This window comes from Hordeum vulgare, chromosome 6H, assembly GCF_904849725.1.
Source record: "Hordeum vulgare subsp. vulgare chromosome 6H, MorexV3_pseudomolecules_assembly, whole genome shotgun sequence".
Lineage (NCBI taxonomy): Eukaryota > Viridiplantae > Streptophyta > Magnoliopsida > Poales > Poaceae > Hordeum > Hordeum vulgare.
Window position 1 is genome coordinate 67919752 of NC_058523.1, and position 15579 is coordinate 67935330.

The following is a 15579-nucleotide window of genomic DNA, read 5'->3' on the forward strand; positions in this document are numbered from 1 at the left end:
CGACGAAGTACAGCCGCTAGGAAGGCGGTACTAAGTTCCTCGAGCGGTACTACCGCTGACCAGGGGAGGTGCTACCGCCAGCACAGTGGTACTACCGACAGCCCTAGCGGTACTACCGCTAGGCCCAACGGTACTACCGCTAGGAGACCTTTTTGCAAGAAAAGATAAACCAGAGACGGGGACAGCTCCAAAGTTGCAGGGAAAAGGGGATGGAGATAAAGTGTGTGCGTGCAAAATTGATTCCACCCAAACCTTTCCACTACGGATCCCCTCTTAATAGTACGACGTTCCTACGACTCAACGACCAAGAGAATCGTAGAGGACATCGTGCTTCTGTTCCACGGAGGGTGCCGAATCGTCTTGTGCCGTTGACATGTATTATCTGAAAGCTTAATGCACACGATTAGTCCTTTACGGTACTGTCATCAATCACCAAAATTACTTAGGCATAAATATGCCCTAACAGGTGGGGGATTTCCTTGGAGTGGGGGATTCTTTGTCAAAAGATCAAATGTGGGAAGTCATGACTTGCTGTGTTGTCTTGCACAACATGATCATTGAGAGCGAGTAGTAGGAGCCAGTGTTTGACACCGAACCATATTATAGGCAAGGTCCTCTTACCCAAGTTGATTACGAGCTACCAGCAACCTGGACTGCCTTCTTCAATTTGCGTCAGGAGATCCGAGACCCACAGGTGCATCAACAATTGCACCACGATTTGGTGGAGCACCTATGGAGACTCAAGGGCAACCCCTAGTTTAATTTTTGATTTGTATTGGCTTGTTAAACTATTTTTTGATTTGTATTGATTTCTGTGATGAACTACGTGATAATAAATAAATGTAGTTGTTCAATTTGTACTGAAAAATACAAAATGGGCCAAAAGTGGACGAAATTTGCGTCGAAACTAGGCCGAAAGCGGCGGTTGGGAAGCCGAGCCCCCCCCCCCCCCCCCGGGTCATTTTTAGTGCCGGCCGATCCCCAGACGGTGCTATTTCGGGCCACCGTGGGGCTCAACGGCTGAAGATGCTCTAAGCCCCAACAAGACCGACGCATGAGAGAGCTTCATTTCGCTGGAGGTTAGTAGCTTAGAAGAAGTCATATTTCATATTTTGCACGCTACAGAATAACGTTAGGAGGCTGCATATACGGCAGTCGCCTGAAAATACACCAAAACACAATTGATTTGGACGAGCCTGGAATCCAATAGACTTTATCCTTTTCGTAAACCGCCAGCTCTACCTCGGGTGATCCGTCCCCCCACCTAGCCCAACCGGCGGCCTCTACCCCCCGGCACCGTGAATCTTCATCCTTGCCGCCACATCGTCTCCACCGTCACTTCCAACTCGGTCCAAACTCACCTCTCCATCTCGATATAAATCCAAAAATCATTAAAAAAATTACAAATATAAAACCAACTAATAGCATTTCATGGAATTGGAGTGAGTGTGATACAGCAGACGCCCTCTAAAAGGAAAAGAGCAGCACCGAGCCATCCGGTCGCACCACGCTGTCCCCGTCCCTTGCGCTCAGCGCAGCGGGAGTGGCCAGAGAGAGCCACCGGCCAGCGCACGCCGGCCCAAACCTCACATCACCGCCGTCCACCCCCTCGCACGGACGGCCGAGATCGCTCCCCCGCCCCCACAAACCAAACCCCGCACGTCCTCTCGTCGTCCTCCCTCCACTTGCCCCCGCCCCCGCCCCCGCGCATCGTCCACTCGTTGCTTCGTCTTCTTCCTCCCTCGCCCCAGATTAAATCCGGCTATTTAAATCGAATCCCCCAACGAACTCCCACTTTTCCCCAGCAGCAGCGGCGTCAGCGGAGCAGAGAGCGAGCGAGAGAGGAGCCAACCCTAGCGAGCGAGCGATGGGATAGGTGGGGGATTCCCGGCGGGCCATGGAGTGGGACAGCGACTCGGACGGCAGCGGGGAGGAGGACGAGGAGGAGGAGGGGGTCGGGCCGTGGGGCGCGGATGGGTGCCGGGGCGGCGGCGGGTTCTCGCTGGCGATCGAGGGGGTGCTCGGCGGCGCCTGCGGCCTCGTCGTGTCCGACGCGCTCGAGCCCGACTTCCCCATCATCTACGTCAACCGCGGCTTCGAGGACGCCACCGGCTACCACGCCGAGGAGGTGCTCGGGAGGAACTGGTGAGTGACCCCCCTCTCTACCTCTCGGCCCGCCGATTTTGCCTTCTGCGGGTGGTTACGCGCTCTGCGCGCGGCGAATTCGAGCTTTGGACGGCCGTGGCGCGGGCGGTGTTGGTTAGTGCTTTTGTGGGGGATCTGAGTTGCGTGCTGCTTATTATAATATACTAGTTATTATCCGATTGGAACTGATTTAGTGGAACATAGAACAGGAAACCACTAGTTCAGTTGGTTTGCAATCAAATTTAGTTAGGCGGATACTAGTATATCTATTCTGTTTGGTGATTCATCACCATCTGTGTCAAATCAGGGAGATGGTTATTGAGAGAGATGAGCTCACCGTTTGTTTGTGCTACAATTGGGCCAGTAGAACACTTACTTTTCAGTGTTTTATATTAGATGGATTTCGACCAAGGAGATGCATACATCTAGCTCCACACTGAGAACATACATCTTGCTCCCCACTGGCACTGAGAACAGTAAAGAAGCCATATCATACTTAAGAGTCGGAGTATTACTTACGGCTTGGTTGTGCTGTGGGTTCGAGCTTTGGCAACGTGCCATGCGTGCGTGGGTGTTGTTGGTTTATATTTTGTGGGGGATCTGAGTACATGCCGCTTATACCAGTTACTGGATTGAAAGTGATTTGGTGGAACAAAGAGCAGGAACTAGCAGTTCAATTTTTGATTGCAAAATTAGTTAGGTGTATACTAGTATCTATATTCTGTTTGGTGCTAATATCACAATCAGTGTCAAATCAGGGAGGTGGTTAACGAGAGACACAAGCTCACCGTTTGTTTGTGCTACAATTGGGCCCATAGAACACTTACTTTTCAGTGCTTAATATTAGATGGATTTGAGAACATACATCTTGGCCATCTAGGCATCTAGTTCCCCACTGAGAACAGTTAAGGAAGACCATATCGAAGTTAGGAGTCAGAGTATATCAGTTACGGTTTTGGCATGCGGCAAATTCAAGCTTTGGCGACGCTCCATGGGTGTGTATGTGGTATTGGTTTATGTTTTGTGGGGGATATGAGTACATGCTGCTAATACTAGTTACTGGATTAAAATGTATTTAGTGGAACAAAGAGCAGGAACTAGTAGGTTCAATATTAGTTGGCAAAATTAGTTAGCATATACTAGTATCTGTATTCTGTTTGGTGCTGATATCACCATCAATGTCAAATGAGGCAGATGGTTAGTGAGAGATACCAGCTCACCGTTTGTTTGTGCTGCAATTGGGCCCATAGAACACTTACTTTTCAGTGCTTTATATTAGATGGATTTAAGAACATACATCTAGGCCATATTGTAGTTAGGAGTCAGAGTATATTAGTTACGGTTTGGGCGTGTGGCAAATCCAAGATTTGGCGACGCGCCATGGGTGCGTGGGTGGTGTTGGTTTATGTTTTTTTAGAAAGGAAGTTGGTTTATGTTTTGTGGGGATCTTAGTACATGCTGCTAATAGTAGTTACTGGATTAAAAGTGATTTAATGGAACAAAAAAAGGAGCTAGTAGTTCAATTTTGGTTTGCAAAATTGGTCAGCGTATAGTAGTAACTATATTCTGTTTGGTGCTGGTATCACCATCAGTGTCAAATGAAGCAGATGGTTAGTGAGAGACACGAGCTCACCGTTTGTTTGTGCTGCACTGCAATTGGGCCCGTTAACACTTACTTCTCAGTGATTTATATTAGATGAATTTCATTGAAAGAGATACACACATCTAGCTCTGCTCTGAGTCTCCAGGAACATGCATCTAGCTCCCCACAGAGAACACTAAAGGAGGCCATATCGAAGTTAGGAGTCCAAAGTATTTCAGTCCAGTTAAGGGCTTTGTTGACACAAAAAAAACATCAACTAGAATCATGCTGTTAAATCTTAATTACTTAAAACAGCACTGTAAGAACATCAGAAAGAGACCAGACTAACAATTGTAGTGATATGTGGTTGGTTAGCTGTCTATCTGCTCATCTCCTCCAACAACAAAAATAACTAGTTAGTTAGTGTATGGTTGCACATGCACTTCTACAATGAGTTATCTTTGTCTTAAGGTGTTGCGCTGCTGTTGATTATTCATTGGAAATTGATTTAGGATAGAACCTGCCTGCTTTTTATTAGGGTGTAACCCTATTTGAGGTGAAATAGTGTGAAATAACTAGAATGTTTGTGGTTTTTATAAAGTAACTCTTGTTTTTTTAACACTACCTTTAATCTTATTTGCACGTTCTCTAATAGTACTTTCCTGGTTGGTGACCTATTTTGAAAAAAAAGTTAATTCAATCAGTTTTTGTTTTGTTTTGCTAGAAGTGTGGTCTAAGATTAAAAATTTAGCTAGTCAGCTGTCTTAGGTTTGAAATCTTATGCTATGTGGAGAAGCAGTAAGGAGGATCACCGATTTAGCATCAGGTCTAATTATTATTTAACAAAACCGTGCAGAAAGGAAAACGATCAGTTTGTGGTTGATCATGTTTGAGAGATGTGACTATATGTTAATGAAACGGTGTTCACTTGACAAAACATCATAATGTTCTCAAAAATAATTTTCTTGTTAGAATAAATTGAAATAATGAAATGTCAATGTAAATGCCAGAACAGTAACTAGTACGAGTATTTGGTTAAAGGCTCTCTTTCTGATTTACAAGAGTTTTTTTAGAAGTTATGTGTGTGCGCGTGCAACGAGGGGGGATTGGATGAACATCAGATGTTTTAGAGGAAGGTGTAAACAGAATGCATTAGATCGTTCAGCGCTGTACACTGTTCTACTACAACAGCTGTTTAGAAGTTGTCTGGATACACATATGCACTCCTATGTTGTTTATGAAAGATAATAATGGGAGCTTTTGGTAGAGGTGGCTGAACTAATGGTGGTCTTCAGTATATGGGGGCTAAAGTAGTTAATGCAACTCAATTTTTGGGTCTTGAATAGTGAAGTTGTGAGGAGCTCCTGAACATAACTTATTTTGCTGATGTTATTACTTATCATGCCATCATGGACAGAAATAAAAGAAATACGTAGAGTTGAGCTAACAACACCAAGATACATTTCATCTTTGCTGATGTAATATATTTGGTCAATTTCTGAATGTTTGATTTCGATTTTGAGCTATCATGCAACTTAGTCGAACACGTTACATTCGTCATTTTACTTTGCCGAACTTACCTCTCCTATTGACAATTGTTTACTTTTTTTTTTTGCAGCCGTTTTTTGCAATGCAGAGGACCATTTGCTCAGAGGAGACATCCCCTTGTTGATGCTATAGTAGTTACTGAGATTCAGAGATGCTTAGAGGAAGGAACTGAGTTCCAGGGTGATCTGCTGAATTTTAGGAAAGATGGTTCCCCGTTTATGACGAGTCTGCAACTAAAGCCCATATATGGAGATGATGAAACAATAACCCATTATATGGGCATTCAGTTCTTCAACGATTGTAATGTTGAGTTGGGGCCTTTGCCTGGCTCTATGGCAAAGGAAGCTGTGAGATCGCTATGGATTGCACCAGATAACACACTCCGACCAACTCCAACAGGGAAGGGTAACTTTTGCTCTGAGTATTCTCATCTCTTCCAACTGAGTGATGAGGTATTGTGCCAGAAGATCCTATCAAGATTGTCACCGAGGGATATAGCATCTGTAAACTCCGTATGTAAACGTTTGTATCATATGACAAAGAATGATCACCTTTGGAGAATGGTTTGTCAGAATGCATGGGGCAACGATGCAACTCGGGCTCTTGAGAATGTGGCTGGCACAAAAAGTTTGGCATGGGGACGGCTAGCAAGGGAGTTGACTACACTGGAAGCCGTCACCTGGAAGAAATTGACGATCGGGGGTACAGTGGAGCCATCTCGCTGCAACTTCAGTGCTTGTGCTGTAGGAAACCGGGTTGTCCTTTTCGGTGGGGAAGGCGTTAACGCACAGCCGATGAATGATACATTTGTGCTGGATTTGAGTGCGACCAAGCCAGAGTGGAGGCACGTCAATGTGGGGTTGGCTCCTCCTGGCCGCTGGGGCCATACCCTGTCATGCCTAAGTGGATCGCTGTTGGTTCTGTTTGGTGGATGTGGCGGCCAGGGGTTGCTCAATGATGTGTTTATTTTGGATTTGGATGCAAAACATCCTACATGGCGTGAGATTTTTGGCCTTACACCACCAGTTCCACGGTCATGGCATAGCTCTTGCACGATGGATGGATCGAAGCTGGTGGTTTCTGGTGGCTGTGCCGACTCTGGTGTGCTTCTCAGCGACACTCATCTCTTAGATGTAACAATGGAAAGGCCTGTTTGGAGGGAGATACCTGCACCTTGGACTCCACCTTCTAGGTTGGGCCACTCACTCTCTGTCTACGATGGCCGGAAAATCCTGATGTTTGGTGGTCTTGCCAAAAGCGGCCCTTTGCGACTCAGGTCTGGCGATGTATTCACAATGGACTTGAGTGATGCTGTACCGTCATGGCGGTGCATCACCGGTAGCGGAATGCCAGGAGCCTGCAACCCCGCTGGAGTTGGTCCGCCTCCTCGCCTTGATCATGTTGCCGTGAGCCTACCCGGAGGGAGAATTATGATATTTGGTGGCTCTGTAGCAGGTCTTCATTCCGCCTCACAGCTTTACCTCCTGGATCCGACCGAAGAGAAACCTACCTGGAGAATACTGAACGTTCCAGGGCGCCCTCCAAGGTTTGCCTGGGGACACAGTACCTGTGTCATGGAAGGATCAAAGGCAATAGTTCTTGGAGGACAAACCGGAGAGGAGTGGACGCTGACTGAAATTCATGAACTCTCTCTGGCGAGCTCATTAGTTTGAGACCGGACAGTCTCCAGCAAGCTTACAGGTTCCTCAAAGCTATGCAAACGGAATTGGTAAGCAAACTGGGATGTTCTCATGGCAGGTTAGTCTCAAGTAGATGAAAGCTGGCTACTCTCGCAACGCCTCAGAGTCGCCTCGTTTAGTCTATATGAAGTAGGAATGCATTCTCCCCGCCCGCTGCCGTTTGTTTGGTCTACTACAAGGTAACTAACTATCATCCATAACCCCTCAATGTGTGTTGTTCTCGTCAGATGTTTCCAGCACTCTGATAAGAGGAACAAAAGGGACTGGCGATGCTTGGAGTGTCCCATCCGATCCAACACCCTGCGATGCGTGCCTCTGCCGATGATGTTGTAACTGCTCTGAAATTTCGACCGCCAGATATGGTTATGTTAAGCTTTTGCGTTGTGTATGCCTTGTATGTTCTCCGCGGGCCGCGCCGTGACTCACTCACATTGTTCGTTTGCTGCCTTCTGCTGACAGAAACCTTTTGGGTTTATACCTTTTGTAAGTTGTAACTCTGATTGTAGCCAAAAAAGTACCAGGATTGCTTGTATGAAAACAATAGGGAGTTTTTGCTTCCCCGCGACATTTGTTGTAGAATGTGGTAGTACCATAACTCACAGAGATTTTTCTACGGAATAAACAATGATGGTGATAGCTAAGTTGATGCATATTCGTGATGCCATTTTGGGATCTGGTTTCTAGGGAGAACGGAAACCACCACCAGCTCTAACAAACTCCAGTTTGCAGCCCCTGATTGGATGCCAGTTGCTAGCGCGAACAGTTAGGCGCCCCGCTACTTGCGCAACTAGCGTCGAATTGTGCCTAGTTTGCTGAAAATAACAGTTCTCCCAGTGCCGCAACCATGACGGGTATACTATCTAAACCTAAGGTTCCGTGGCCGTAGCCGATGATCAAGCCGTGCAAGCAAGTTAACGACGGAGCGTCAGCAGTTGCATCTCCAAAGAAAGCGCCAATACAAACAGGATATCGAAGGCATCTTCAACCCGTCCGCGGCCCAACGGACGTCCAAGTCAACCCGGCGGAATCATGCGGCAAAGCGGTTGATGGAAGCAACCATTGTTCAGGATCAGGATGGGAATCAGCAGGTCCGTCCCCGCAGGCAAATCCCGGTCATATAGATAGTTGTACAACAAGTGGCATTCGTTTAGACACATCCCGGGCACGGAAGCTCTTCTTTGGCAGCACAAGGGAAGCACACACATCACACAACCAAAAAACACCTACAAAAACCTTCTTTTTCACAGACAAAAGGCACCGTAATATCCAATGGAACAGTTTATATCACAACAATTATCGCGCGGCGGTGTTCTTCGATGACACGCAGGCAGGTTCCCGCGGAACGGAACCGACCGGGACCCGCCACTGCTATAAGGCATAGTACAAGCTGAATATCTACTTGAAGAACCTGGAATGGATGATGGCTAGTGCCTGTAGCCGATGAACAATGCAGGATTCTGCTTCCAAAGCACAGCACACAACTTTCTTTTCTACAGGAAAGAGAAAATCCATTTCCAAGGCCTTCCCAGACAATTATCGCGCACGGAGGATCCCCGTGACGGCGGCTGTTTTTTGACATACAGCGGTTCCGCGGACGGGAACCGAGACCGACATTGCTATAACAAGGTAGTAGTAAAAGCTAAGTATTTACATGAAGAGCCTAAAAATTGTAGAGACCTGCTGCTGCTGATGATGAACAGTGAGGAGGGGAGGCCTGCTGCTATCTTGTATGCACACTGAACACGGGCTTGGATAGCAGAGAGAAGGGGGGAAAGAATGAAACACCAGGCGGAGGTGGAATGCTTCTGAATTTCTGGTTGTTGCTGCATTGTGATCCTAGGGGTGCGCGCGTCGGCGGACATACCTGGGATCCCTGGATTCATCAAAAATGAAGTATTAGAGCGCCCCGAAGTGAAACATGAGCAGCTAGAATTTTATATAAGTTTCAAGCAATATAACTGTTTTTACAGTGTAAATGCGGTCGTGCTGAATTTCAAAGGATGAAGACATTGTTCAGGACACTAAATTTTAGTGGTTAAAGTGGCACCTTATTGATCCTTGAAAAGAAAAATATGCCACTCCCTCCGTAAACTAATGGCCAGAGTGGTAGTATCTCTTAGCCACAAGCCAATGCCAGAAAGTAGCCCTTGCAAAAAAAATGCAGCAAACAGGGGAAGCAAAGTATATGCACACACCTGTAATGACTGGCCATTCTCCTGGACGCTGCGACACTAGGCATAGCCCCTGTAACAAGGTATTCATCATCTATTCCATCAAATCTGATTTCCCTTATGTCAACAGCTCTGGCCGGAACGTCGATGCTGAAGCTTTCCTGACCAGACCTGTTGCTGGCCCTCCTTCCACCACTTCTCCTTTCCCTTGTCCTTGCTCTTCTTCGGCCTCTCGAAGACCCGAACGACTTGCAGAAAATACAGGACGTCCACCAGTTTCCCCTGACCCTGTGGAGAACTTCATAGTCATCTCCAGCGTCATCGTCCCCATACTCGATGACATAATCTCCCAGAACTATGCTGTTAGGCACCTGCGCGTGTATCGTGCTCAAGACATCGATGATATCGGACGACTGCTGGAAATTCTCCCAGTCGACCCGGCGAGCGGGATCGATCTCCGAAGGGCGGGAGTTTGGGTGCTTCTGCTGGGTGTGCTTCTGAAGCTCATGGAAGTTGCCGACGTACGAACAGCAGCTCTCTTCGCAGCATCTTTTCTTCTGGTTAAGGTGCTGCCGCGCCTCCCCGATGACAGCCCAACCGATGACATCGCCTCTACACAACGGGCAAGCCGGGTGGCTGTTTGTGTTTGACGAGATGAAATGGATGCTGTCACGGGGAGCGATGTTAACGGCGGAGACCTTCACGTTCACCGGCTGCCCATGAGCACTCTTAAACCGCTCGAGGCAGTTCGAACGGGACTTGTCGGTGTCGCACACGAACGGCCGGCAACCCTTCTCATAAGATGTGCACCTCAGCAAGACCGCGTTGTGCGGGAAATCGAGGCAGATCGGGCATGTAACGTCCTCCGTCCAGCTCCTGTCGAGCTGTATGTCGAGATCGAAAGAGCTGGGCTTCACCACCTTCTTCATCACCAGATTTCCTGAACCCATGCTGAATGAATTTGTTGGGTGCACGCCTACCAAATGTATCTTTTCATGACAGCCTGCATGTCATAAAGCAGCATGTCAACTTAGTCTCTTGCTCCCATAAGCAATAAAAGCAGCAAGACTCTGCATCTCCATCACTACAGAAATATCATCATAAGCCTAAGAAGAGACCACAAGATGGTACAACAGCAACTTTCCAGATCAGCCTAGTTAACTAGATACGGATCCAATTAATTTCCCTCGCATCTATCATCTCCCTTGACCGAGTAATGAGCAACCTAAAGCTATCAGGTACCCCAGCCTAGTTCATGACAAACATCACATCATTTGTCAAGAAAGAAAGTTATGGATCATAATGATTTTGCTTTGTCACATAACATCTCATACCATGTGCTTGAGCAATAGTAGTAGTACCATTTAGGAAATCAGGAATTTACCATGGCCATCAATTATAATTCAAATGTGCAAGAGAAGAAAAAGCAAGCCATCTTTACTTGCGTGGTGCAACTGCAAAGTCTACCTATGAAAACATTCCACCTCAAATGCCAAAACATTCAAAGAGACTGACCACAACCAACCATTCAGCAGAAGACAAAAATAAACAGTTACAGAAATTGGGGGGGGGGGGGGGGGGGGAAGAATCCTGAAACAACATGGAAGCAAGCATCACATGGTAAAACTGATTTTTCTTTTCTTTTTTACAAAGACCACATGTAGCGTGGTAAACTAATCAACAGACATATATAAAAGAAAAACTGGAGCAGATTCCGCACAAGGAAACTAATCAAAATCTATGCGGCAGCTTAACCGAAAGCCAGCAACTTAGCTCTGTTATTAACACGCACAAAGAAAAAAGAGTAATTAAGAAGACCCATCAACCCAAAAATCAGTTCTGCTAAACTCTGACTAATTGAACGAGCACCAAAAGGAGGGAAACAAGAAATAACTCACACACAGACAAGTTGAACCAAATAAAATTTGCTGGCTGGCAGGAAAAAAATTCCGTACAAAGATCACAGAACCGCGCGGATCCATACCAAATCTTCAAAATTAACACGAGGAGGAGAAGGAATGAAGAGGGGATAGGGGGGAGAGAGAGACGCACCGCCGACGAGGTCGCGCCGTGCCGAGCAGCAAGCCCGACGGGCAGAGAGCCAGAGACGGGATCGCCGCCGCCGCCTCCTTCTTCCCTCCCTCCCAACCTCTCTCTCTCTCTCTCTCTCTCTCTCTCTCTCTCTGACTGCAACCTTTCTCCTTGTGACTCTCTCTTGTGGAGCGGAATGGAGGAGACGAGCGCCTTTCTATTCTCTCGGATTCGCGGCACCACCGGTCCACCACCACCACCACCACCGGGGCACCACTAGCCGACTACTACTAGTACCCCCGCAAGCATAAAAATTCCAACTTTTCCCTGCCTCCGCGAGGAAATCGATTTTTATTTTACGGGATGGGATGGCTCGGTGGGAGGGACGACGGAGAGAGAAAGTCCGCGGTCCAACGGGGTAGAGGGAGAGAGAGAAAGTAGGGTGATGCACACGACTCCAAAGCAACAAATGTCTCTCTCTCTTTCTCTCTCTAAACTACGCCGTCATCATCGAGCTCAACTCGCTGCCCTTTTCAACGCCTCGCTTTATTTTTATTTTTTCCCTCTTTATTAGGAAATGACGAAAACACCCCTAGGACCATTCTGTTAACAGCCCTCTTACTCCCTCTGTACACTAATATAAAAATGTTTACATTACTAAAGTAGTGTTCTAAATGCTTTTGTATTAGTTTATGGAGAGAGTATCATTTATGCTGACGCTGTTTTCTTCTTCTTCCTTTTGATACTGCAAGATTTATTTAAGCAAATTCTTTCGGAATTATCACACGTGAAAAGAAACTACTCCTCCGTTCACAAATACAAGATGTTTCAAACATTTTAATAGGCGCTGCAAACAAACCGAAATGAATGAGCAAACACGCTAAAACATATCTATATACATCTGATTTAAAAAGAGATAGCACATCTTATATTTGTAACAAATGGAGTAGTGTCCTACTACGGGGACTCCCTCATAGAAATAATAATAATACAACGGGGATGGATGCATCAGAATTCAGAAATCTGACGCGTGAAACGGAGGGGAAGTCGATATTTAACTAGCCTCGTGGCTTACATTTTCGGTTTATTAAAAGGACAGAGACCAAGGGGATTGTCTTCCCCTGATCTGACCTTGCGTGAGCGATCACATGTTCTACAATTTAAATACCCTTCTCTAAACGTACGTACATGTGGCATAGGTGTGGTTAACTTTTTAAATTGTAAATTAAACGCCGATATGATGGGCTGTATGAAAAGCAAAATGTTTGCCGGACTTGTCCTGCAAAAATATATTGACAAGATGTACAAGCTCCCTTTCTGTAGAGAAGGCCCTCGCATAATACCAACCTCTTTTTTGCCAACAAAATATGTATTCTAATGTGTTGCAAAAAGAAATATGATTATTACAAACTTCTGTCAAACACTAATACAATGTTATACTATATATTTTACAATATATACTCCTTAGGTGCATCTGTTTGAGCATCAACTAATTTCGGACAGAACAAATAATACACATTTTGTCATGATGGTCTAGCAACAAATATGTGTCTCTATGTGTCGAAATGGAAGAGCGAGTTTTGTGATTTTCTTTTTGCTAGCATGTCGCCAGACAAGGACCATCTTTTGATTTGGTTTCTGGGAGGGAGAGGGCAGGGACATACTTTCACATTCACCATAATTCCAGTCTTGATATTATACATGTCGATGCATTAAGTGAGAATTTCATGAGATTTCACGGACTTATGCACAAGGGGGTGTATCCACATACAAGTTAAAGTTGTAGTGTCAAATGAATTGACACCACATTGTTCCAAAACACCTTTATTTACCTTCTATATTATAAAGAAATGCAAAAAAAAAAAAAACTACTAAGAACGTAAATAAAATGACACATGACGAGACCTTAGGTTTGGAGCCGCCAAATATAAATAAAATGATATCATGACGAGACCATAGGTTTGGCACCGCCACTACGTACCTCTCCCTTTCTATTATGCATATACCATAATTTGTATAAAAAGATATTGTAATTCGCGTTTGAGCCCGGCCTTATCCACACTGGATGAACTATAAATTTAAAAAGGTAAATATATTAAAAAATCTTATTATTTTTTTATATCGAAGATGCTCCGGTGCACAAGGAATGTGCAAATTTTCATGGTCTTTGGACATTTGAGGAGTTCTAGAGAAAAAACACAAAATCAGACGTGAAAAGTGTGTTTTTTCAAAACTTCTTCATAGTCAAATTTTATTTTCTTTGCCACATCCTTCTTGAAAATGTGCAAACACCATGAATTTTTGTACTGCATCACACATTCTAGTAACTTTTATGCCAAAAAAGTTTTTTAATCATTTTTGCTATTTTAAATGAATCTACTGCGAACCGCTGCACTCCGAAAAGGCACACTATCTTTGTTGGTAAAGTCTTCCCATATCGGATTTGGTTTTGTCGTCCTTTGAGCGGCGGAGTGCTGACAGTGTGGTGATATGGTGCTTGGCCTTGAGTTTTTCGTGCTTCTTCGAATGCCTGTCAGCCCCCTCTTGCGTAGGTTATGTCGAACCTCTTTGGAGCGTGATAGGATGACACAAAATAGATGTTGACGTTTCGTTGTATCCTATTATGCGTCAGTTGTGTTTCGTGGTGCGTTACTGATTCATTTCCTTGTTTTTTTTACTTGGGGGGGGGGGCTATGTCTTTTCCTTTTTATTACTACCGAGAGGAGGGATGTCTTTTGTCTTTTGTTCATTTTTCATCTATTTTTCTCTAAGTATCTACAAATAGTCATCGCTCATGTGTGGTGTCCTTGGAAAAAAACCGCAAAAGGCAAAAGTCATTTATATCATTATTGTCGAATCCCTCGTCGGAGGCATTTTTGGGGTCCCTCCCGCCTCCCTCCTTGCCTATCACTTTGGGCGAAAGTCCTTGCTCCCCTTGTGGATGACGGAGACGCTGATTCGTCGCTCGCCTTCCTGGAGGCGTCACTGGGGCCGCGGTTGCAAGGTGCGTGCTTTACTTCTTAGTTGAGGGCAGAGTTTTCTTGGTTGCTTGATCCATGACTTTTTCACTTCTACTGTCGATCTTCGTCATGCAGTGGTGCTTTCAGTTTGCGTGTTGTTTGTGTGGTTCGTTCGTGGCTGGCAGCGATGATGAGGACATGACTACCTTTGATATTATCACAATCATTGCATATGCGTATTTATTTAAGGTGATTTCTGATAAAAATCATGTAATAATTTATTTATGTTATCCAAAACAAAAATACTTCACCTGTTTTTTATTTTATGCCTAAATACAGAATGGCCGAACACTTGTATGAATCACGTGTGACGACAAGGGAAGAGGAAATGGTTGGATGCTATTCAAGAGGTCCTCTTATGTCAAAGGAAATAATTAGTTGCTGTTCAAGAACTCTCATGTCACTTTTAGCCCAAAAGAAGATAGAGTCCAAGTCTTTCACGTTCTGGACTCAGATTCAGACTGCACAGACATACCTGTACCAAAACGCCTTCAACTTTTTCATCCGGACTCCGAATTATGTGATTCTTTTTGGGCTGCAAAGTAGATTTTACTGGATTTCAGGCCCAATTGGAATCACCCTCAAAATCGTCCGGAGCGTGGAGATACCGACCAAACAAAATGACGTTGCACCAGAATCCCAGTCAAACAACAAGTCTAAAGGTGTTGCACTACCTCCATAGGCCTTGTACGACCTAGGGTTAGTTTTAGGCTGCCTTGGGATGTCCTTCCACCTCCTTGGCCGCCACCCCTTGTTCCTATATAAGTAGATCAGCCTAGTAGCTTTTTGGTTGGGATTTGTTTAATTAAAAGTTAGACATTGCAACTTTGTGTATTTTATTTGTGTCCAACGACCAGACTAAGACCACTTTTGGATCCCCACACTTATCAATCATATATATTCGCAATATTCAGATTGCAATATCACATTCTTGCTTGTTCTTCGATTGCTTGCAAGAATAGACCTTCGTGGTTAGGTTGATCGTGCTCCGGCGTGGTCAATAATCTCTTGGAGTTGGTTTAGCGATTGCTAAGGCGCAACCTCGTGCACGTTTGTAGTCGGATCGTTGAAGTCGTCTTTACCAAATCGATAGCCACCATCTCATCGAAAGATCGGGACCCTCACCTATATCAAGCGAGGCCACAGAAGGCTGGCAGAGGTGGTTCGGCAATCTGGTTCCTTTTCCCTAGACAACTTTGGCGGAAATGCTCATGCGGGCTCTAGGGTGAGCATCTTGACTTCCGACGGTACGAGGTCCTTCGAGCCAAGGTGAGAGAATTGTGGTCCTCTTCGGAGGCAGAACCAGATGGCTTGTTTGGGCAAGCCTTGGTCTTCGGGAGTAGGCGAGAATCCGTTTGCTAATGATGATGTTGTCTCGTGCC

General features: G+C 45.4%; 2 protein-coding genes across 2 annotated transcripts; one reads left to right on the top strand and one right to left on the bottom strand.

The window, feature by feature from the left end:
* The first annotated feature begins 1679 nt into the window (after positions 1-1679).
* On the top strand, positions 1680-7625 carry LOC123406339 (putative adagio-like protein 2). The gene is made up of 2 exons (XM_045099836.1): positions 1680-2145; positions 5346-7625. Exons 1-2 carry the CDS (start codon positions 1898-1900, stop codon positions 6946-6948), a joined length of 1851 nt encoding a protein of 616 aa, XP_044955771.1. The 5' UTR covers positions 1680-1897; the 3' UTR covers positions 6949-7625.
* Positions 7626-8466: 841 nt separating this feature from the next.
* Positions 8467-11675, bottom strand: LOC123403193. Its single transcript, XM_045097145.1, has 3 exons — positions 11199-11675; positions 9171-10149; positions 8467-8848 (listed from the first exon to the last, which is right to left on the bottom strand). The coding sequence occupies exons 2-3, from the start codon at positions 10094-10096 to the stop codon at positions 8812-8814; spliced, it is 963 nt and encodes a 320-aa protein (XP_044953080.1). The 5' UTR covers positions 10097-10149; positions 11199-11675; the 3' UTR covers positions 8467-8811.
* Between the last annotated feature and the right edge of the window lie 3904 nt (positions 11676-15579).